The 24,461-nt window shown below is 40.0% G+C and overlaps 1 protein-coding gene across 1 annotated transcript in view; it reads right to left on the bottom strand.

Annotated features, from left to right (window-relative positions):
- Nucleotides 1-24,461, bottom strand: part of ARHGAP42 (Rho GTPase activating protein 42) — a 181,414-nt gene that overhangs the window by 125,267 nt on the left and 31,686 nt on the right. Inside the window, exon 2 of the mRNA XM_070943987.1 lies at nt 21,824-21,919. Coding sequence (XP_070800088.1) covers nt 21,824-21,919 — 96 coding nt within the window. The remainder of the gene's footprint in view (nt 1-21,823; nt 21,920-24,461) is intronic.

Consider the following 24,461-nt stretch of genomic DNA (forward strand, 5'->3'; position numbering starts at 1 on the left):
TCTTGCAGTATCAGTATCAAATCCAGAGATGAGACAGCAAGATCGAATTGAATTCAATTCTTTATTTGCTTAGACATAATGGACAGAATCTTGCCAAACTAAAGCTATAACTTCCTAATCTACTAGTTCTATCCTAGAGATTGTAGAGTGTGGCTACCCTGAACCTCTTCCCACCTCCCCATCCATTTTGGGACTGCATAGTCTCTTAACCGGGGCTCTTTCTGGGAAAGCTCTATGATGCCTAAGGTTTTTCCCTTGTTCTGCTGGTGTACATTTCTTCACATTTTATTGTTCTTTTGCGCCTTTATTATTTTTACAAATATCTCAAGGTAGCGAACATATCCAACGCACCTTCCTCCTCCTCTTTTCCCCACAATATCTTTGTGAGGTGGGTGAGGCTGAGTCACCCAGTTGGCTTTCATTGATAAGGTGGGACTTGAACTCAATGCCTCTTGTTTTCTAGCCTGGTACCTAAATCTCTAGACAAAACTGCCTGTAATCACATGCAGGCACTATCCTATTAATTGGCTAGCTCTCATGTGTGCACCTGGATTTCCACCCTTTAGACCAGTGGTCCCCAACCTTTTTATCGCCGCGGACCAATCAGCCTTTGATAATTTTACCGTGGCCCGCTGAGCGCGCGCAGGGGTGGGGGGCGTTGTTCGCGACGACACATTGATTGTTTATAAGGCGTTTTCTGTAGAGCCGCAGGGAGACTGGGGAGACGTCTGCAGGGTCGCAGGTACACGTCAGCTTTGGGCCACACGTGCGTACCTGCGCGGGGCTCTCTTCCCTGGAGCCTTTGCGCACGGCCCAGGAGCCTTTGCGCTGCAGCGTTCATGTCCCCCGGCCGCTGCAGCGATCATGTCCCCCGGCCGCTGCAGCGATCATGTCCCCCGGCCGCTGCAGCGATCATGGCCCCCGGCCGCTGCAGCGATCATGGCCCCCGGCCGCTGCGCGGCCCGGTGCCAGGTACTCCACGGCCCGGCACCGGTCCACGGACCGGGGGTTGGGGACCACTGCTTTAGACCAGTGATGGCGAACCTTTTCGGCATCAAGTGCCCAAACTGGAATATGCGGATGAGCACCGCCCAGCTGGTCTTCTGGTTTCCAGCGCTCTGGTGCGTAAAGATCAGCTGGGCAGTGCGCATGCGTGCACCGGAAACCAGAACAGCTGGTGACAACGCGCATGCCCACAGAGAGGGCTCTGCGTGCCACCTCTGGCAAGCATGCCATAGGTTCGCCATCACGACTTTAGACCAAGTGTACAGGTAGTCCTCAACTTACGACCACAATTGAGCCCAAAATTTGTTACTAAGTGAGATATTTGTTAAGTGAGTTTCGCCTGATTTTACGACCTTTCTTGCCACCGTTTATTATTGATTGATTGATTGATTGATTGATTGATTGATTGATTTTGTATACTGCCCTCCCAGAAGGGACTCAGGGCGGTGAACAGCCAAAATTAAAAATACATACAATACAAAAGTTAAGATAATTAAAAAGAATTAAATCATTGACTTCCCAATTTAAAACCCCCAAGTCTATAAAATTTAAAATCCCAATTAAAAACCATTTATGCTAGGCCGGCTTGGTGGAATAAATAAGTCTTCAGGGCCTTACGGAAGGTCCGGAGGTCCGGGATCAGTCGTATTCCAGGAGGCAGCTCGTTCCACAGGGCGGGTGCCCCCACAGAGAAGGCTCTCCCCCTGGGGGCCGCCAGCCGACATTGCCTGACCGACGGCACCTTGAGGAGGCCCTCTCTGTGAGAGCGTATTGGCCAGTGGGAGGTTATCGGTAGTAGCAGGCGGTCTCGCAAATATCCTGGCCCTAAGCCATGGAGCGCTTTAAAGATGAGAACCAATACCTTAAAGCGCACCCGGAAGACCACCGGGAGCCAATGCAGCTCGCGCAAGAGAGGTGTTACATGGGAGCGCCACGTCGCTCCCATAATCACCCGCCCGGCCGCATTCTGCACCAGCTGGAGCCTCCAGGTGCTCCTCAAGGGGAGCCCCATGTAGAGACCGTTGCAGTAGTCCAGGCGTGACGTGACAAGGGCATGAGAGACTGTGCACAAGGAGTCCCGATCCAGAAAGGGGCGCAACTGGCGTATCAGGCAGACCTGATAAAAGTTGTTAAGTGAATCACTGCAGTTGACAAATTATTAATCCGCTTGTTAAGCAAATCTGGCTTCCCCGTCGACTTTGCTTGTCAGAAGGCTGCAAAAGGGGATCACATGACCCTGGGACACTTCAACCGTCATAAGTACATGCCAGTTGCCAAGCGTCTGAATTTTGATCACATTATCATGGGGATGCTGTAAAGGTCGTAACTGTGAAAAGCAGTCATAAGTCACTTTTTTCAGAGGTGCTGTAACTTTGAATGGCCACTAAATGAACTGTTGTAAATCGAGGACTGCCTGTATTTCCAAATCATCCTAGTAAGCAGCCCCACATACTGCACATTCAGTAAGTTAAACACGTGGCAATGAATTTATAAATCACTGCTGTTAAATGCTTTCAGTTCAAAAAAAGGACTAAAATAGGATCGTTTAGATGGCAGCAAAGAGATTAAAGAAACTTGTCCAGCCCCAAAACAACACCCTTACCCTTGATCAATGGTCTGAATTGAAACAAAGCAACTGCCTGCATAAAACAAGTAAACCAGAGAATTCGCTTCCTTATGTTTTTGTGAAGGTTTTCTTAAGTACTATTTAAAGACAGCAAGATAATGGTTTTGTTAAACTTGGTGGGAAACGCTCACCCTTTAATTTAAACATTGGATAAGGAGTCTCCTTGTAGTACTTTGCTCAGCTTGGGGAGGGGGGGGGGGGGCGGGGGAAGAGTCTTAAGGATGGTAAGTAACAGCCAGGAAGCAGTCTTTAGACAAAACCAAAATTATACTTTAAAAAGAGACTTCTGCGTGATTGGTAAGGTTTCTGACGTTCTGTCATCATTGTTCTCCGCGCCTTTCTTCTGTTTTTCCAAACGAGTTCAGAGTAATAACATCCAAGTTTTTCAAGTTGAATTTTCAACCCACGTTTGATATATATTAGACAATGACTTGCCTAGGACCAATAGGGACACTGGTCAAGCTAGAAGACCAACATTCCTAAACTTTAACCCTCTAGATCAGGGGTGTCAAACAGGATTTCTTCGAGGGCCAGATCAGCATTGTAGTTCTCCTCCATGGGCCAGGGGGGGGGGGGGGTTGGGGTTTCACGGCCCGTTTTTGGCCTGGATGGCCTCCTGAAGCACTTTGCTGACCAAAACAGGGCGCAGGGGGCGCCCCCCCACTTTCCATTTTGGCTGCCAGAGGCACAGCGGGCCAGTCCTTTACCATTTCCAGGTCAGCCCCGTCGGCCAGATTTAAGCACCCCACAGGCTGGATGCGGCCCACGGGCCTTGAGTTTGACACCCCTGCTCTAGATGCCAGGACAACTACCATCAGCTAGATGCTGTGAGTCATATCTGAAAGGGCCAGTTAATAAGACAAGGAGAGAAAGATGGTTTAGACTTTAGCTACCCCCAGATACAATTTGCTTTCTATACTTTGTATTCATATTTGTATAAACAATTAACATAAGAGCTGTGGTGGCGCAGTGGTTAGAATGCAGTACTGCAGGCTACTTCTGCTGGCTGCCTGCAATTTGGCAGTTCGAATCTCACCAGGCTCAGGGTTGACTCAGCCTTCCATCCTTCCAAGGTCGGTAAAATGAGGACCCAGATTGTTGTGGGGGCAATATGGTGACTCTGTAAAACCACTTAGAGAGGGCTGTGAAACACTGTGAAGCGGTATATAAGTGTAAGTGCTATTGCTTAGTGCTATAAGGGAAACAATTCTGCTATCCAGTTCTTAACTAAGGGAAAAAAAAACATCTGAAATTTCCATCATTGCAGCTATATCAACTTTAAATGTGGATGCCCGATGTGGATGAACAAGAAATGAGAATAATTTGGGACTTAATCTGTGCTTTATGCAAGTCTAGATAGCTTTGAAAAACTAAATTAATACATGTAAAGAATAAAGATTTTAAATAAATAAAGGTTTTGAAGGTTAATAGCTAACCAGATGCTTATGGATTCCGGGCAAGGAGGAGGAGGAGATAGGAACCTCTCCCAGCAACTGGTATTTTGGAGACATGCTGCCCCATTTCAGAGGTAAGACTGAGATTAATAGCCCTTAGTCGAACTATTCCCCCATAACTAAATCCAGTACCTCTTTAAAGCCATCCAATTTGCTAGCCATCATGACATTTTATTCCAACAAGCTGGGCTGGCCTAACTCTTTTAATTGCTTATTTTAATTCATTTTTTAAAAAGGGGATGTTTTAATGCGTAAGGGCCAAATTCATTTAATATGTTTTAAATTGTTTTTAAATTTTATATATTGTTATGTGTTTTATTTGGCTGTTCAAATGAATTTTGTAGATTAATTATGCACTGTTTTAAAGTTCCTTCTCATCAGGTTCATTGGGTGCCCTCATAATATAGCAGCCTTTCTCTGGATCGTGCATGATTCATACACCACAGGCATGTCACTTAAATCCCCTTTTTTCCATTTAGGCCTAGTTCCCCCCACCTCCCGCCCCCATATTTCTACACTGCACATTTTCCACATTAAAACATAGTCTTTTCTTGCAGGAAGATGTTTGAGCACCCTAATGATTTTGAATGCCCTTGCTTGCACTTTTAGTATCAACAGTAGACTATCAATAGTAGAGACCTTCAAATTTCTAGGTTCTACCATATCTCAAGATCTAAAATGGACACCTAACATCAAAAACGTCATCAAAAAAGCACAAGAAATAATGTTATTTCTGCCCCAACTCAAGACAGAAAGCTCAAACTGCCCAAGGAGCTGCTGATACAGTTCTACAGAGGAATTATTGAGTCTGTCATCTGCACCTCTATAACTGTCTGGTTTGGTTCTGCAACCCAACAAGACAGACACAGACTTCAGAGGATAATTAGAATTGCAGAAAAAACAATTGCTACCAATCTGCCTTCCATTGAGGACCTGTATACTGCACAAGTCAAAAAGAGGGCTGTGAAAATATTTACAGACCCCTCGCATCCTAGACATAAACTGTTTCAACTCCTACCCTCAAAACGGTGCTATAAAGCACTGCACATCAGAACAACTAGACACAAGAATAGTTTTTTTCCCGAACGTCATCACTCTGCTGAACAAATAATTCCCTCAACATTGTCAAACTAGTTACTAAGTCTGTACTACTATTAATCTTCTCATCGGTCCCACCACCCATCTCCTCCCACTTATGACTGTATGACTGTAACCTTGTTGCTGGTATCCTTACGATTTATATTGACTGTTTCCTAATATGATTCGATTGCTTATTTGTACCCTATGACTATCATTAGAGTTGTACCTTATGATTCCTGACAAACATATCTTTTCTTTTATGTATACTGAGAGCATATGCACCAAGACAAATTCCTCATGTGTCCAATCACACTTGGCCAATAAAAGAATCCAATCCAATCCAATCCTATCCTATCCTATTTTAATGGCTCTTATATCCTTTTGAACTGCAGTAAGCAGAACAATAGATAGAATTGCAGATACAGATATTTTCTAGATCCTTTCCTTTTTCCCCTTCCAAAATATCTGCCCAAGTTCAAAGACTCAGGAATGGGCTGAATTCAAACATTGCATCAAACCTTAATGGGCAAACCATTCTTTTTTTGTAAATCATGGATTGCGACTCTGCATATTTAACAAGCTCAGCCAATTATGGTTTGCTGAATACCATGATTTGTTAGCCAACCTTTTTAAGTTTCTGTTTGAATTCATGTACAAGAACACACATTTTCTATGAGTTCTAGAGAGGAGGAAAAGAAGGCCCCCAAACATGTCTCAACTTATAAAAGGAACTTCCTTTATCAACTTAGCATTTAAGAAAAGGTATTCAGCATTAAAAGGTAAACCTGGAGAAATAGCCTGAGGATCATTGCCATGTGTAATTATGAGCCAGCAATGTATATTTTAGTTGATGATAGTTGATCAAAAAAATCTAATTCCATGACCACAACAAGCGTTAATGTTCGGTAATCCCTACTACAAATCTTTCCACAACATCACAGGGAATGAAGAATTCTACTATTGTGTAACTTAAACAGCTCACATTCTCCCAGCTCTATGATCCGTAGGTGAGTACAGGTTTACTAGGTAACTTATTCAACTCCTTGTAATTTACAGCTTCAGATTCTGGAATGGCTTAACTGCAGTAAGAATATTTAGAAACCTGGTGCAATAATTTTCTTTTACTGTTAACAGCAGAACCTGCCTTAAATACTAGGAAGGTGTTCAAATCCTTTTAGTGTGACCTTTACTGACAATTATCCAGAATGTTTACTAGATGATTTACTTTGGTTATTCTTCAAATAAACTGATGTCTGGATGAATGTGATGAATTCTAATCCTTTGACCCTTTTTGCCATCCAGTTAATCCTTTCCACTTCTCCCAACTATCAACTCTCGGTCATATTTCCTTCTTCCCATCAATCCCTCCTTCCACTAACTTTATCATCTCATATACAAACAATTAACTTTTCTCACATCTGACCTTAAGCCTAATCATTGGCCATGTTATTTTTCATTAATGGAATAAACTGATTGACAATGTCACACAGTAGAAGAAAACAACTTAACACTTGTTAACCAATTGAATCTATTTAATACAGTACTACAGCCATATATTATAAAAAAAATTCCAGAAATGCATTCAGATCATGTACCAAATATTTGTTTCTCTTCATTCTCACACCTGCAAAAAAAATACCTTGTTATGGTAATTCTAATTAATATTTACACAAAAATCAGGAAATACAGGGACATAATTAATAGTGGCTTGAACAGCACTATATTTATAATCCGTTAAATACTTGGACTCACGATCACTCAACTTTCTTGCTCACTTAAAGAAGCTCTTGCTATTCCAAGGTTGTATCAAGATCAGAAAAACAACTGAAATTCATCAATCATGTGGTGTCCTTAGCACGTGTTCCTCTCATACTGTCCAAAGATCTAAACATCTTCAAGCTGGACCTTTTTCACAAGTGATAATGGCAAGTAAACGAGGCCTTTGTCAACTTCGTCTACAACTAATCATGTCATACTGTTGTGCTCTCTTTTACGTTTTTAGTGGGACATTTCCGGATTATTGCAACAGACTGTGCAATAATCCAGAAAATTTTCGAATGTGCAGAAATGGACAAACTTACTTTAGAATTAAATGATAAGGAAGATTCAGAATATTACTTAACTTGGGATAATTGGTATCAATGGATAGAAATTAAAAATAAGGAATGTATAGAACAAAATAAGATATAAATGTGATTAAATATGTCGATTAAATAGGAATATGTGGCAATAGATGAAGAAAGTTAAGAATTAAGTACTGTCAGAAAGACGTTAAATTGTATAATTATTACGGATGTATTTTTGTTATAGAGGTATTTTAACTTGTATTTTTGGATTTTAAGTATTAATCAAGGTTTTTCAAAAAAAAAAAAATAATTTTTTTTCCTGAAAATGAATCTAAATGCTCCAATTCAATTTATATTTCATATTCAGTTTCTGCTATAAAACATTATTTTATAATAATTTACCTTCAATAGCTTTCTTGTTTTTTCTTTGAAGACGTTTCCGTTTTCATCCAAGTAGCTTCTTCAGTTCGGACTGGATGGTGGGGAATGGAAGGATTTATACAACTGGTCATTTGCATTCCTTTAGAGAGTCATTGAGGCCATTTGAAGGTTTTACCTGTGTCATCAGGGTCACCTGAGCAGTGCTAATGGTTTCTGTAGTCTGCAATTTTTTCTGAAAATCTGTTCATACTCCCACACCATTTGAAGGGTGTTCATCTCAAATTGCATAGCTAAAAGTCTGTAGCGATTCTCAGTCATCTAGGTCATGGTTGTCCCAAAGGTGCTTTTTCAGGAGGCAACTGGACTTTCTTGTTTTTTCTTTGGAGACGTTTCGCTTCTCATCCAAGAAGCTTCTTCACTTCTGACTGGATGGTGGGGAATGAAAAGGAATAAGAAACGAAACCTCTTCAAAGAAAAAACAAGAAAGTTCAGTTGCCTCCTGAAAAAGCACCTTTGGGTCAACCATGACCTAGATGACTGAAAATCGCTACAGTCCATTTTTAGTGCAATTGTTAAGCAAATCTAGCTTCTCCCAATTGACAGTTGCTTGCTGGAAAATGGCTGGATGGGTCTCGAATCACAAACATGTGACCGAAGGATTCTGCAACTGGTCGAAATTGTGAGTCAGCTGCCACATGCCCAAATTGTGATAATCTGATTGTAGGGTTAGGTGTGGTGGTCCTAAGTGTGAGGACAGGTCATAAATAACTTTCTCCAAGGCCATGGTAACTTTGAATTATTGTTAAATGAACAGCTGTAAATCAAGGAATTCCTGTAGATTCTTCCCCATCAACAGAAAGATGACTAGTATGATTTAGGAATATAGAGAAATGTGGTTATTAGTAAAAGGTAAATGTTGCATTGAGTTTTCAAATTGGTATTTTTCTTGGAACCATTATTGTAGCCACATCATACTATTATGTATATAAGTTCTAATTTATATAGGGCAGTGATGGCTAACCTTTTTGCCGTTGCATGCCAAAAGCGGGGGGAGGGTGGAGGAGGTCGCACACATGCATGCCCACATCCATAATTCAATGTGCCTCGTGCATGCGCGCGCAACCCCCTGCGCTCCTCCTGCTTTTGGCACGTGATGGCACGGTGGGCTCAGTAGGCCTGGTTTTTTTGCCCTCCCCAGGCTCCAGAGGCTTTCTAGGAACCTGGGTAGGGCAAAATCGGCCTTCCCTATCCCCTTGGAGGCCCTCCGGGGGCCGTAAACAGCCCGTTTCCTGACTTCCGGTGGGCCCAGAAGGCCCGAAAATCAGTTGCCTGGGGCGCGCATGCATGCTAAAGCTGAGCTAGGGCAACGCTTGTGTGCCCACAGATATGGCTCCACGTGCCACCTGTGGCACATGTGCCATAGGTTCACCATCACGGATATAGGGAATGCTCCACTTAACAACAGTTCATTTAGTGACAGTACGAAAGTACAATGGTACTGAAAAAAGTGACATAACCACTTATGATCACTGCAGTATACCTGTGATCAAAATTCAGACGCTTGGCAACTGACTCATATTTACGACTGTTTACGAAGGTCCGAGGGCCATGCAGTGGTGGGATTCAGCCGGTTCTGTCCGGATCGTGTGAAATGGTAGTGGCGACTGCGGGAGGCTCCGCCCATCCACCCAGACGTAATGCGCAATTACTGCGCATTTGCAGAGGTGGCGTGAGTGAAGCGAGCGAGCGCTCACATTTGCGAACTGGTAGGGAAGGTAAGTGAATCCCACCTCTGGGGCCATGTGATCACTTTTTGCGACCTACTGAAAAATAACTATTTTACTATAGCAACAGAAATTTCGGCCTCAATTGTGATTGTAAGTCGAGGTTTACCTGTATTTTAAATAGTACAAAAAGGTTTTTATCAGGTTTACAATCTACCATCCCTAGCCATCTGTCTTCTATTGCAACTGATTTTTTTTAAAATGCTACTTCTGCTATTGCACTAATCTCTACATACTGTATATCCATACCCTTCTCACCCAGTAAAAGTGTTCTAAGTTTTTAAAAAAGTATGTCTTCCTTGGATTCAGTTCCATAATTGATGAATTCTTAGAGATGCCCACGTAGCTTTTTGGAAGCTTTTTGGAATGTTTTCTCACTGCCTTCATCCAGGATATTTTTCAACTTCCCTGACTATTCAGCAACCCAGGAATTTTCTGGTGGTCTCCCATCCAAGTAGTAACAAGACCCGAGTGAGACAAGCTAGAAGCTGCTGCCTGTTCAGTTTTTTAATCTGATCATCTTTCAATAGTTCATTGATTGACTATCAAGATGAGACCTGAATCTGATGCCTTCTCACCTTCCAATAACTATGCTTGAATTCACACAAGTCCCCACCAAATATCCATAGCATTAAAATTCTGGTAATCCCAGGTTTGAAGGCTGAGCCAATTTATTCATTTGAAATAATGAACTTCACAGCTTCTGCATGTTGCTCAAGAGATTCAGAGCAGTGAGGCAGAACGGTAGCTATAAAAAAGATTAGGTTCTTAATATGCACAACCATGGGAGAAATGTAGCATAGCAATCTAAATCCAAAGTCTAATGCTGCAAGTTACAAAGACAGCATCCTGAAACAGAAGGATTAAAAAAAACTTTACCCTAGGTCCTTCCTTTGAAAGGAATCTTAGCACAATATTAACAAGAACGTGCATCATGGGGAAAGGATGTAAGGAGGTTATGGAAAAAATGGAAAATACTATACGAGGGATGATGAGTCAAGACCAAGACGCCCAGGAAAGGGAGGAACCAACAAAAGAAATGGAGGAAAAGATTGAGCCGAAAAACCGGAGAATAAAAGAAGAACACAAGGAGGAGACAACAATGAAAATAATAATGACTGATAAATTAAATCAGGGGGAAAATATATTAAGAGAGTTGAAAAGAGAATTGGAGATACAGGAAGATATTTTTGAAAGGGAGATAGGGGCCTTGGCAGAAATTTTGGAAACTAGGCAGTGAAAGACGGTACAGATGGGAGAAATATCTAGATTGAACAGCCAAGAAGTAGATACAGACAGAGATAAAGATCCAAGAGAGGAATATGGGAGGCAAGTCAAAAAAAGCATAGCAATTAAAGTACTGAAGTGGGCAAGAGATGATGGATAGATGATTTCTCTTTTTTGTTGTTCTGATTTGCTTTTCTTTTTCTCACTTTTTCTTTTCTTTTTTTAGGTAGGTGACATGACTAGAAGTTAGGTAGGATAGAAAGAAAACGTTTTTTTTAATAAAGGGGGATATGATCAAAAGTTAGAATAAGAGATAGAAATAAGAGAGGGGGAATATTAGTGTATACACTTTTATATAATAAAATAAAAGCAATAACAAGAGAAAATATGGAATAATTGAATAATGACAGACTGCAACTTAATATAAATGTGTATTATTATTAGAAATACTAAGTTGATTGAATGTAATAACTATGATTAATTTTACTAGTTTTATTGGTATTAGAATGCATGATACCCAGGTGCCACACTGTTCACGCATTGATATGTTTGTAAAAAAATAAAAAATTGGGGGGAAAAAAACCTTTACGCTAAGTCCTTCCTTTGAAAGGAATCTTAGCACAATGTTAACGAGAACTCATCTTTCCTGTGATAATATCCACTGATTTAATTATGGAACTTGCATTAATAATTACTCTAATGAAAAAGCCACAATTCTTCCTCTGACCAGTCCTGCAAAAAAAAAAAAAAAAAGTTTATAGTTACTGTAAAAGTTGAGTTGTCTACCCTCAAAACCTTACAAAGGCAATTACCAAGTTGTGGAGGAGCCACTATAAACATCTTTTATCCACTGAAAGATGGCACTTATCAGTTTGACAAGTCAAAAAGTGGGCTTCCCATTTGCTTCCAGGATTGAGTATTGATTACACCTGTCGAGTTGGCCGGTGTGAAGAAGAGGACGGCTTCCGCCTACAGGCCCATTACAACACAGATCAGCTGTTCGCCCCCATGGCTGCTCACGTGCTCCTGCACCAGTGCTGCCTTCCAAGCCTCTGCAATTTGCCATTGGCCTCCGACCAGATGTCAGCCATAGATGGCTACATATTTACTTCCTATTGAATTCCTGTTTCCATTTCTTTTCTTGACCCACCACACCAGCGGTGAAATCCTCTGAAGTCTGCTACTGGTTCCGTGAGTCTGCTACCAAGCATGTGCTTTGCGCACACATGTGCGCCTGAGGCACACCCTTGCAATGCTAAAAAAGTAACATTTTGAAGCCTTCCGAGTCTGCAAAGGTAAGTAGAACAGCGAGGAGGTGGGGGAATCCGCTGTGCCATGCAATTTAGATTAGCTAGAAAGCAGGAAATCCGACGATTCTAGCTAATATAAATCACACATCACAGCTGATTGTCTCCCAGCTGATTGTTGGAAATACCCGTTTGCCCGATTTTTACTACCGGTTCGGGAGAACCGGTCTGAACTGGTAGCATTTCACCCTGCCCCACACCCCAAGTAAAAGAAAGAGATGAAAGCAACCCAAACACACAGAAGCAACTATATTGGATTGTTGAGGACATAGGACTGAATTCTTTGCACTCTTTATGTAATCAGCATTTGCCACTGAAATTCGGTGGCAGAATCTCAAAGGGCTGCAAATGAAATGGTTGAAATAAAGATAATTCCAGAAACTTGCAGCATACTGGCTTCCTATTTCACATTTTTTTAAAAATTTTTTAAAAAACCTTAAAAATAGAACTGAAAAATATCAGAAAAGGTACTCTTCAGAGTCCATCTTTCGTATATTGATTATTTCATTACATACCGGTAACTGAGATAAAAAAAAAATAAGGATTGTTCTACAAAACAATGACCAGATCTCTAGCATAGAAGGATCCATTTTTGTTACTGTTGCAATATTTTCAGGATCAGACTCAATAAAGTTAGTGAGAGTTAAAGGTTTAAATATACTTCCTTTTATTTACAATAGGCATTCTATATTCACTGAATATTCACAGATAGAAGCGGGGAAAAGGGTGTAGGTGGCTCCTTATATATACAATGGGTGGAGCTATGAGTAGGAGTGGTGAATTATGAATACATTAAGAAATGAAGAATAAGTTAACCCCTGATACCCCATTCATATACTATTTACACATTAGAGAATAAGGCATTTACATCTGACAAATCCCCCTCTAAATGCCGATTCGTTATACAACACCAATTACATTCTGACTCAGGACAATACAAGACATACAATTTAGATGTTAAATATTTGTGTTGCTTAGAAGGTAAAGGCTTTGTCAATATGTCAGCTAATTGTTCTGAGGTATCACAATGCACCGCTTTAATAAATCCATCCTGAGATAATTGCCTCACATGTTTAAATTTTATATCTATGTGCCTGGACCTTTGTCCAATGGCATCAGATCTAGATATTTCAATGGCCGCTTTATTGTCTTCATGCATAACAAAAGGTAAAGCAGGTTTTTTCCAAACATCTGAAATTAAATCATTAAACCATACAAGGTTATTTGCAGCTTTGGATAAACAAACATATTCCGCTTCTGTAGTTGAAGTGGCTACTAGTTCTTGTTTACCAGTATACCAGTAAACTGGACAGTCATTTAAGAGAAAAATATAACCAGATGTACTTTTTCTGCATGATGTGTCTCCAGCCCAGTCCGCATCTGCATAACATGCAAGCTTTGGTTCTTTATTATCACTAGGCTCTAATACTAAGCAAAAATCTAGTGTACTTTTCAGATATCTTAAAATTCTTTTAACAGCTTCCCAGTGATACATAGTTGGTTTGCTGACGTGTCTGGATAATAGATTGAGTGGTAAGGCGATATCTGGTCTGGTCCAATTAGATATATAAAGAAGTGAACCTATGATTGATCTATAAAATGTGTTATCCTTGAATTCAGGGGAAGATTCATCAGTATTTCTAAGAAAATCAGTTTGCATAGGAGTATCACAGGGTTTGGCATTGTTTAAATTGCATTTATTTAAAAGTTCTATAATCTTATCTCTCTGAGTAAGTTTGAATCTTATTAATTTGAACACCAAGATATTTGTTCACTTTACCTAGAGATTTCAACGAGAAATGTTCATTTAACTTATTTACAAAAGTTTCTCTTCTCTTTTTGTGTTTTCCTATATATAAAATGTCATCTACATAAATCAACACAAATTCAATGTGATCATCACCCTTTTTGACAAAGAAACAGTTATCAGCAGTGGTAGCGTTGAAATCCATGGTCTTAAGTACTTTTACTAAACAATCATACCATCTTTTACCAGATTGTTTTAATCCGTATAAACTCTTGTTCAACAGCCAAATTTCATTTTTGTTGGTGTATTGACTGTGAGGTGCTCTTACGTATATTTCCTTATCTAGTTTTGCGTGTAGATACGCAGTCTGTATGTCATATTGAAATACATCAAGATTGAGTGCTGATGCTACCACTAGAGCTGTTTTGACACTCTCTGTTCTTACAGTGGGGGAATACGTATCAGTATAATCCTCTGGATATTTCTGTGCATAACCTTGTGCAACTAATCTAGCTTTATATAAAGTATTGCCTCCTTCTAAGTTCTTAATTTTATATATCCACCTGGTACCAATAATGGTTTTATCTTTAGGTGCAATTGCAGGTGTAAATACATTTAATCCTTGTAAACTTTCCATCTCTTTTTTCATAGCTAATTCCCATTTTTCTTTTTCTTCACGAGGGAGTTTTAACACTTCCTCATAAGTATTAGGTGTTATTGGCTCACCATCCATATGCATTACGTAATCTCTGTATTTATTTGGCATTTGATTTCTGTTGTTTCTAATGACTCTCTCAGGTTTGCTATTGTTATCATGTAAATATCTTGCTTCCTTTTTTGTTAGGGTGTCTGTCTTTATTTTGTGTTGACTATTTGTCCAAGTTTTGGTTTTGCTTTTATATTTGTTGATATCCTGTTTTTCTATGGTCCCTTTCTCATGAGATTTTGCATCTTTACATTTATTTGGAAATATTTCATTAAGATGTAATTTAGACCAGTTAGCCTGTTCATGGAACACAGCTGTTCTGGAAACTATAAATTTGTTATTATTATCAATGAATCTGTACCCTTTGGTGCCAGTTTCATATCCCATAAATCTGAGTCTCCTGGATACGTTTTCTCCCTTTCTTCTCAACTGCTTAGGTATGTGTATGTCTGCAGTGACTCCAAATATGTGCATGTGTGCTAATTTTGGTTTCCTATTATACATTACTTCATATGGTGTCTTATTTACAATACTGGACCATGTTCTATTTTGGGTGTAATTTGAATAATGTAAGGCTTCTGACCAAAATTGTTTGCTTAAGCCAGCATCCTCCAATGTGCATCTAATCATGGTTTGTAATGTGGAATTCTTTCTCTCTACAATCCCGTTCTGAAACGCAGAAAATGGACTAGACGTGTAATGTAGCATCCCTCTATCCTTTAACCATTGGGAGAATTCTTTAGACATGAATTCACATCCCCTATCTGTCATAATTTGTTTTATTCTGATATTGTGTTGTGTTTCTATGCGTTTGTAAAATTCTTTAAATTTTTGAAAGGTTTCATCTTTGTGTTTTAATGTATAAACAAACCCATAACGGCTATAATCGTCTACTATTGTTAGGAAGTAACGTTTTCTATAGGTGATTGATGGAGTTAATGGTCCAACTAAGTCCATATGTACTAAGTCAAAAATTTTGTTAGTTGATCTAGTAGATTTTCTTGGCCTGGGACTAGTTTTTAGTTTTGTAGATTTACATACTGAGCATTCCAAATAGTTTTCACAATTTTTTATTTTGACACCTTCTGCGTGTTCAGTCATTTTTTGTACTACAGGAAAACTGGCATGTCCTAACTTCCTATGTAAGATGTGAGCACACTCATCATGAATTGGTTTACCTATTTTTGGCTTTTTTTCATTGTGTGCATCTGCGTGATCATGAGATATTTTACATTCATCATTGTCACTGTTACTAATATTTTCATCATCTGCTTCAATACAATCATCCATATTTGAATCAATGTTATGCAACCATTTTTCCTTTGTTATCAAATAAGGTAGGCCTCCTTTAATCATTACAGTGCCTATATTTATTTTATTCTTCTCCAAAATCGCTTTTCCCTTTGAGAAAACTATATTAATGTCAGAATCTCTACTTAGTTTTATGGCACTCAGTATGTTATGAGGTATTTCAGGTATTAACAATACCCCCTCTATTTTTCCTAGACCAGGCAAGGTTACATTTCCTCTGCCTAATACTTGAACCTTTTCTTGGTTAGCTACTTTTATCACAAATTTATCTTCTGTAAATGAAGACAATATATTTTTGTTATTAGTGGTATGATTAGTTGCTCCAGAATCAATAAGCCAATTATTGTTCTCATTTTGTTGTATTTTAGTGTTGTCTTGTTTATTTAATCCATTCAGTGAACCAGATTTTCTATCCTTTGAATTATCTCTGCCCCCTCTATTCTCTTTGTAATTTGGTGGGCTTCTATATCTATGTCTATCTATGGGAGACTGTCTATAATTGTATTTGTTCCTGTATTCTGACCTATGTCTTTCCTTTGAAATTTTGGGACAATCTCTTCTACTGTGTTCCCTGGATCCACAATTGTGACATTTGAATGTTTCATTATATTTTTCTTGGAAAGCTACTTTCCTATAAGGTTTGTGTTCTGTGTGATTGCTAGAACGATTTCTTCTTGAATTGTCTTCTGCTATCAATTTATTGGATAGACTTTCTATGGATAAGTATCCTAGATTGATGGTGTCTAAATGTGACATAAAACTGTCCCATGATGAATCAAGTGAGTTGATAATAACACTTTTCATTGTTTGGTCTGAAATCACCTCCCCCCTCAAATGCAGCTCAGCTCTTATTTTGTTTAAAGATATTAAATGCTCACTTATGGAAACCCCTGGTTTCACTCTGGATGAAAAGAAATCCTTAGACATTCTTGTGGTGGTAGCCACACTATCGCTGTGAAACAAATTAAACATGCATTGAATGATTTCTGAAACAGTCAGATTAGGTTTGATGCTATGATACATTGCAGGAGACACACTAGATATTATTAGGAAAAATGCTCTATGGTGTAAACAATCTATTTTTAAAGTCCAAGGTCTTTTTGGGGGACTAGTGATAAAAAATAGTAAATTTTCTTTCATAAAGACAACCTGGAGCTGTTGATACCATTCTTGCAAATTAATGCCATCAACTCTTAGTTTTGGGAAGTCACTGGGTAAATTTCCGACATTATTTTGTCCATTACTTACGACCTGAGGTAGTCCGTGGTCTCGCAAGTGTAGAAAATTGCAAAACGGCATGGGGATGCTCGCAACGAGTCTGTGTGATTCTCTCGCCAGTTCATGTCTTCCCGGACCGTCTGCGTAGTTTCGCGCATGCGCGTTGCTCATTTCGTCCCTGGAGTCGTCGTGGAAGGTTCTCTCCATTGCGGCTCGCTCGCTCTGCTCTGCTTCAGACGAGTCGGTCTCTGGTTCGGCCTTGGGAGTTCTGACGACGGCGGCTGCTCTTCTTTTTCTTTTGGGGGCGTTGGCACTTGCTTCGTTCTGTGGTGTAGGGCGAAATCGACAAGGCTCTCTGGGTTCGGGCGTCGTTGCTCTCGAAGTCAGGATGGGAGCGGGCAGGTCTTGAGGTATCGGCTTGCTCGCTCGCTTCTTCGGTGGATCTTTGGTAATTTTTAGTTTTGGCCCAAATGCAGCAAAGAGTGTTTTCATTGCTGATTTTATTTGGGATTTTGTTGGGTCATCTTCATTTTCTGATTCTGATTCTTCTGAGGAGTTCGAATCTTCTTTTTCATTTTCGTTGTCTGATAACGTTTTTCGCGCCAGAAATTTTGAATTGAGCATTTTGATTGGCTCTGCTTCGCTCACCTTGGAGGCCTGTTGAAACCAAGATGGCTGCCATTCAAAATTTCGCGCGGGATCACTGTTTTTCTTCTTCGTAACGACTTTCTCTGCAGTCATATCACTCACTATTTTTGGTTCTTTAGACTTCTCATTAGTGATGTTTTTTTCTCTCGCTGCTCCGCTGTTCTTCAGCATTTCTTGGAGGTTCGCGATGAGGCTTTCATCATTTTTCTGACTTTTTAATAGTTTTAATATTTCTGACCTGAGTTCGTTATTCTCTATCTCGATTTCCTCCCGGTCATCATTTTCGTCTATTATTTCTTCGTCTTCAGTGGTGTATTCTTCGGATTCTCTCGAAATTGCGTTTGTGTATTCGTTGATTATTTCTTGTTCTGTTTCCATTTCTTTGCTGTAGGCTCTGGTGTTGGGCCTATCTTTCTTAGACATTTTTTTTTTAAAATTTTTTATTGAGTCAATTAACCATCCTCTGCTACCAGCTTGTTGCAATATTTTCAGGATCAGACTCAATAAAGTTAGTGAGAGTTAAAGGTTTAAATATACTTCCTTTTATTTACAATAGGCATTCTATATTCACTGAATATTCACAGATAGAAGCGGGGAAAAGGGTGTAGGTGGCTCCTTATATATACAATGGGTGGAGCTATGAGTAGGAGTGGTGAATTATGAATACATTAAGAAATGAAGAATAAGTTAACCCCTGATACCCCATTCATATACTATTTACACATTAGAGAATAAGGCATTTACATCTGACAGTTACTACCCTGTTGTTGTTCTCAATTTTTCTATGCATGCAAAAACCAATGTAGATTATAATGGGGCAATCCCTTATTTGCTGTTTCCCCATTAAATTATATCGATAACAATGATTACTTTTTTGTGTGCGCACATGTCATTGTTCGGTAGTATGAAATAAAATGTATTATGTGAATTCTTTGTATCAGGAGAACTTTTGTAAAAAAAAAAAAACTGCAGAGGAGTTTGAAGCAAGACAAAGAAGGAAGCCATGGGAATCAATGTTCCTTAATCTAATCACATCATATCAAAGAACTACAAATACACTGAGTAGAAAAGAGTCCTGAGTAAAGCAACAGGTGAAACAATAGGTCAAACAATATTTTGAGTGAGAAGCATAAATCCATGCTAGGAAGTAAAGAACACATAAATCAACCATTTGAAGCTTGCATTTGTGAAAATGATATATAGCAGTGATGGCTAACCTTTTTGCTATCACATGCCAAAAGTGGGGAAGTGTGGGGGGGTCGCAGGTGCGTTTGCCCACATCCATAATTCAATGCGCCCCACCCTCCCGTGCATGTGCATGCGACCTCCCCCCCACGCTCCCCCCTGCTTTTGGCAGACGATGGCACGGTGAGTCCAGTAGGCCCATTTTTTGCCCTCCCCAGGCTCCAGAGGCTTTCTTGGAGCCTGGGGAGGACGAAAACGGCCTTCCCCACCCCACTGGAGGCCCTCCAGAGACCGGAAACAGCCCATTTTCCGACTTCCGGTGGGACCGGAAGATCCACTTTTCACCCTCCCCAGGCTCCAGAGGCTTTCTAGGAGCCTGGGGAGGGCAAAAACCTCCTTCCCCACCCCCCAGAGGCCCTCCGGAGGCCAGAAACAGCCCGTTTCCCAACTTCCAGTGGGACTGGAAGGCCCGAAAATTAGCTGGCCAGAGCATTTGCGCACTGGAGCTGAGCTAGGGCAACACTTGCGTGCCCACCGATATGGCTCCACGTGCCACCTGTGGCACGCGTGCCATAGGTTCGCCATCACGGATATATAGTCTTCTTATAGTAAGTGAGGTAAGATGGATCAATTAAATAAAAGTATTTTCTACTTCTCCTACTTTATATTGACGTCGATAATTTAGCTTGTGGTAATTATTCAAGCTGCTGACCAGTAACATAAATAAGCATTTTAAATAATGATAAGTGTTCAATAAGAAGTCATGAAACTCTGCTTCAAGGAGTAAATGATATAAGAAGATTGTTAAGAAACAGAGAGGTCTTATCTCCTAAAATTCAAGATTAAATGTCTATAGATTCCAGAGAATGCTCCTTTCTTAATCGACCCACCCTCCCACCCACCCCCAGTACAAAAAGCTGTTTATTTGGCATCAATATTCAAAACTCTAAACTTCCAAACTGAACACATCACAATTAGAATCCCAAGAAGTACTTATTTACCAAAGAGAATGGAAGTGTCAGGGTTCCAAGTAATATACCCATAGCAAACAAAACTCTTGAGGCAGGCAATTTCCTCAAAAAATCGGTTTATTGGATATGTCATATTGGCACAGGCTAGTGAAAACCGACTCTGACTATTCCCGCGGTTTTCACCTAATTGAAAGAAAAAGTTTGTCACTTTCTCAAAACAATCAGTTACATGGTCCAATCAGGATACTGTCCAGTTGCTAGATAGCTCCAGTCCCCTCCTTCCGAGCACTTGCATGAATGTCCTTGGCTCCCACGAGAAAGTATTTTGTTTTGGCTACAATATCCCAACTATCTCTATTTCCCTCCCCCCATCCCTCTTCTCTGGTGTGTCAGGACTGAAGTCTCAAAATGGCCTCAGACAGGCCAGTTTCAGGGTTGACAGCAAGTAGTTCCCACTTATCAATGGCAATTGGACTAGCAACTCTGTTACTAAGCAACATGGTCATATGGCATGAAATCACAACTGTGTCACTTTACAACAATAGTTCCAGCAATCCCAGTTGCCATTGTTAGGTGAATCTCGCACAGTCACAGCATTCTGCAGTCCTGTGATCATCATTTGCAACCTCTTGCCAGTTTCCCCATTGGCTTTATCAAAGTTGGTTCTGAAGGTTGCAAATGGCAATCACGTGACATCATAATTGCAAGCTGATTGCCAAGTGCCTGACTCGCAATCACATGACTGTGGAAATGCTATGACAGCCACAACTAGAAAGACCTATTGTAAGTAGCCCTCATTCAGCACTGTGGTAACTTCAAATGGTTGCTGAACATGTGAATGTTAAAACAAAAGTACCTATATTAACATCGTCATTCTGAATTCAAATTTCTGTAGATGAACCATCATAACTGCAATACTAACTTGCCATTCAGAATACAGGTATTACCAGTATTATCTTACAATTAACATGAATAGCAGTATAGACTTATATACAGCTTCACAGTGCTTTACAGCCCTCTCTAAACGGTTTACAGAGTCAGCATATTGCCCTCAACAATCTGGGTCCTCATTTTATCGACCTCGGAAGGATGAAAGGCTGAGTCAAGATGAGATTCGAACTGCCAAATTGCAGGCAGCCGGCAGTCAGCAGAAGTAGCCTGCAGTACTGCATTCTAACCACTGAGCCACCACGGCTCTTAGAAAAATCAAAGAAGTTGTTCTTTAAAACAAGGGTCCCCAACCTGTGGTCTGCGGACAACTACCGAGCCACAGGCTAATCGCCACTGGGCCACATCCTAACTCATGTGAGTATCATTTGTGGGTGCTCGTGGCCCCTCTCATGCGAGCCTCGTTGCGGGTGCTCGTGGATCCACTCATTTAAGCCTTGTCGTGGGCGCTCGTGTCAAGCCTCGTTGCTGCCCCACTCATGTTCGCGTCGCCGCTTGTGTTCGCGTAGGCGCTTGAGCATATGCACGCACACATGCGCCTGCCCCTCCCACAAAATCATCCCCTCTTTCCCCCCCCAACCCCCAGCCGCCAATCCGGAAAGGTTGGGGAACTCTGCTTTAAAATGATAATAACCATTTATGATTTCCTTCCCATCAGCAATTGATAGTAGTAAGTTCAATGGGGAGAGAATTCAATTACAGCTGATTCTGAGACTTTATGATAGGCAGTTCTCGATTTACAACCCTTTGTTTAATGACTGTTTAGTGAAAGTTACAATGGCACTGAAAAAAAGTGACTTGTGACAGGTTTTCACACTTACGACTGCTGCAGCATGCCCCGTGGTCTGATGATCAAAATTTGGGCGCTTGGCAACTGGCAGGTATTTATGACAGCTGCACTGTTCCAGGGTGATATATGATTACCGTTTGTAACCTTGCCAGCCACCTTCCGACAAGCAAAGACAATGGGAAAAGCCAGATCTGCTAATTGCCCACAGGATTCACTTAATACCTGTGGCAAAAAAAAGTTTGTAAAATGCGGCAAAACTCACTTAACAAGTGCCTTGCTTAGCAATGGTAATTTTGGGACCATTTGTGGTCATAAATCGAGGACTACCTATAGTCAGTTAAATTCAAGTTACAACAAAGTTCACTCACCAATGTTAATTTCATCGTCTGTTTCAGCATCTCCAATGCATTCAAACTGAAAATCTTGAAGTGACTGGGAAAATTTTTGTACTGCCATTGAGAGATCTGTAGAATAAATGAACAAAAGTCAGTCTGGAGTTTTTACTTAAAACGCAGCATTTCACTGATACAAGAAAAATTAAAAAGTTTCAAAATTTAAAGCACTGGTCAACACTTAGAAAGGCAATAAGTAGTCTATCAATTATAATTCCATAGCATGCTGAGTCATAGGTAGGAATAGACACATTGTCAGGGTTCTGATCAGGCCCATGCTTTGCAAGTTGGCACACATTTTTTCACAAAGAACTTTCCAAGTTCCATGTTTAAAATTTAATTTACTTTTCCAGAGCTATAATAAATATCATTCATATATATATATATATATATATATATATATATATATATATATATATATATATATATATATACATATATATACATATATATAAAAATAATTTAAAAAATTTATTCTACTAAGCTTTCATCAGCCATCTGCTGACATCGTCAGAGTATTAAAACTACCATTACAGAGATCTCTGCCTTTATATGCCATTAATCAATTTGGCCATTGCGCCTGTTATATATTTATATTAATGGCATATAAAGGCAGAGATCTCTGTAATGGTAGTTTAATACTCTGACGATGTCAGCAGATGGCTGACGAAAGCTTAGTAGAATAAATTTTTTTAATTATTTTAAAATTTTAAGTTCCGGAGCTCACAGAATATCTGCTTCTTTCTTTACTAATATACCTGGAAATCGTATTTTTAGAATAGTTTGTATTGTACACACACACACATCATTTATAGTTTACCTATGGATAAGCTGAGCCTTGAATTTTTAACCAAAATACCGTAAAAAAATGCAAAAGCATAAACTGACCGTTAAGCTGATCCTTAAAATTTTGTATATTTTAATTTTCACCATTGGTTTATCCATGGGTAATCCCTAATTTTTTTCATGGCACTTTTGTTAAAAAAATTGAGGATCACCTTGTCTGCTAATGAGTTTATATACAAGCACATAAGGGATATTTGGGTACTACTGTATATACCTGCGGATAAACTGAACACAATTTTGGGGTGTATATTGACACCTAAATTTTTAAAATTTATTTGCAACTATTTATGATAGGTTTCTTTTCCTGTTATTTTAAATTTTCTTGTTCCTTATATCCTAAATATGGAGATTTTGAAAGATGGGGGAGTACAATGAATTTTGATTTATCACATACCACAAGATAGGCATTTATTTGTGCTGTGTAATTTGGAGCTACAAAATGGAGAGAAGAAAATACTCTATTAAAGTGTTGTTGTCTTTTTGTCTCCCTAGTATTTTCTCACAATGCAGAGTCTACTTTTTTGGAGGAAGATCAATGAGTGTTAGTTGATTGGATGTGACAGGCACTGACTGACCAGCTTGTCATCCGAGCCTGATATTGCAGCTGAGAGTGAGATTTTGGGCCAAATCATCTAGCTGAATTCCATACCTAAAGTAGAATTAGAACTCACAGTCTCCAGTTTTCTAGCTGGTACCTTAACCCGGGGTCCCCAACCCCTAGTCTGTGGCCACAGCACATTTGGCCCACAGAACTGGTGGGCGAGCGCATGCGTAGCTGCATTTGTGAAACCGGCACATGCACGCAAAACGATCCCCTCCCCATCCTACTGCTGCCAGTCTGCCAAGCCAGAAATGTTGGAAACCGCTGCCTTAACCATTAGACCAAACTGTCTCTTTCTTTATTAAATTGTCTTTTGCTAATAGTGTTTCGCCGAAAATATGACCTACTCAGAAAGTAAGTCCTAGCTTGATTTTTATACATGTGCCCAATCTAAGCCCTACCCCCTCCAAAAAATAAGCCCTAATTAAGACCCCGCCCACTCCAGGGTGCACGGGTAAAAATTAAGCTAGGGTGGTGGAGATGGGGGTGGTGGATCGATCCAGAGCTCTCTTATTGGCTGCAGAGGCCTTCAGGAATGCCTTGCTGGCTGCAGAAGAAATGGGTCGAAGTGTGCTGCAACTATCTGAAGCTGAAGAAGTTCCTTAAGGCCTCTGACAGTGAAAAGGAGGCAGAGACGATGTGCGCAAGTGAGGTGAGTCAGTGGACGACAAACCCCTCCCCCAAAAAATAAGACCTGGTGCCTTTTTTTTTTTTGTGGCAAAAAAAATATAAGACTGGATCTTATTTTCGGGGAAACATGGTAATCATTGCAGGAAGCAGAAATATCACTTGAATCCTCTGACACTTTTACAGAGTATAAACAGATTCTTGTGCTGTATAGGTTTATGATCTATAACTCTACACTGGAAAACAAGTATGGACAGATTTTTTTTATGGGTCCATCATTTTCAGTGTGTACTCTTACACTTCTCCCCCTCACACCATGAGACCTTCACGTTCACCTTTAGAGCAAAGCAGAAACACCTATAAATTCATCCCAAAGCTTTGCTCTCTGTGTCTCTGCTTTTAGAAACCCTGAGAAACTAGCTGTGAACTGAATTATGATGATTAAAAACAGAAGTTCATCTGGTAGGCTTCTTGATGTCTTGAGCTACTGTACTATCTCATTTTTTTTTCCATTAAAAAAAAAGGCATTGAGTGAATGTT

This window comes from Pituophis catenifer, unplaced genomic scaffold, assembly GCF_029215685.1.
Source record: "Pituophis catenifer annectens isolate HBS135680 unplaced genomic scaffold, rPitCat1.0.hap2 SCAF_4, whole genome shotgun sequence".
Taxonomy (NCBI): domain Eukaryota; kingdom Metazoa; phylum Chordata; class Lepidosauria; order Squamata; family Colubridae; genus Pituophis; species Pituophis catenifer.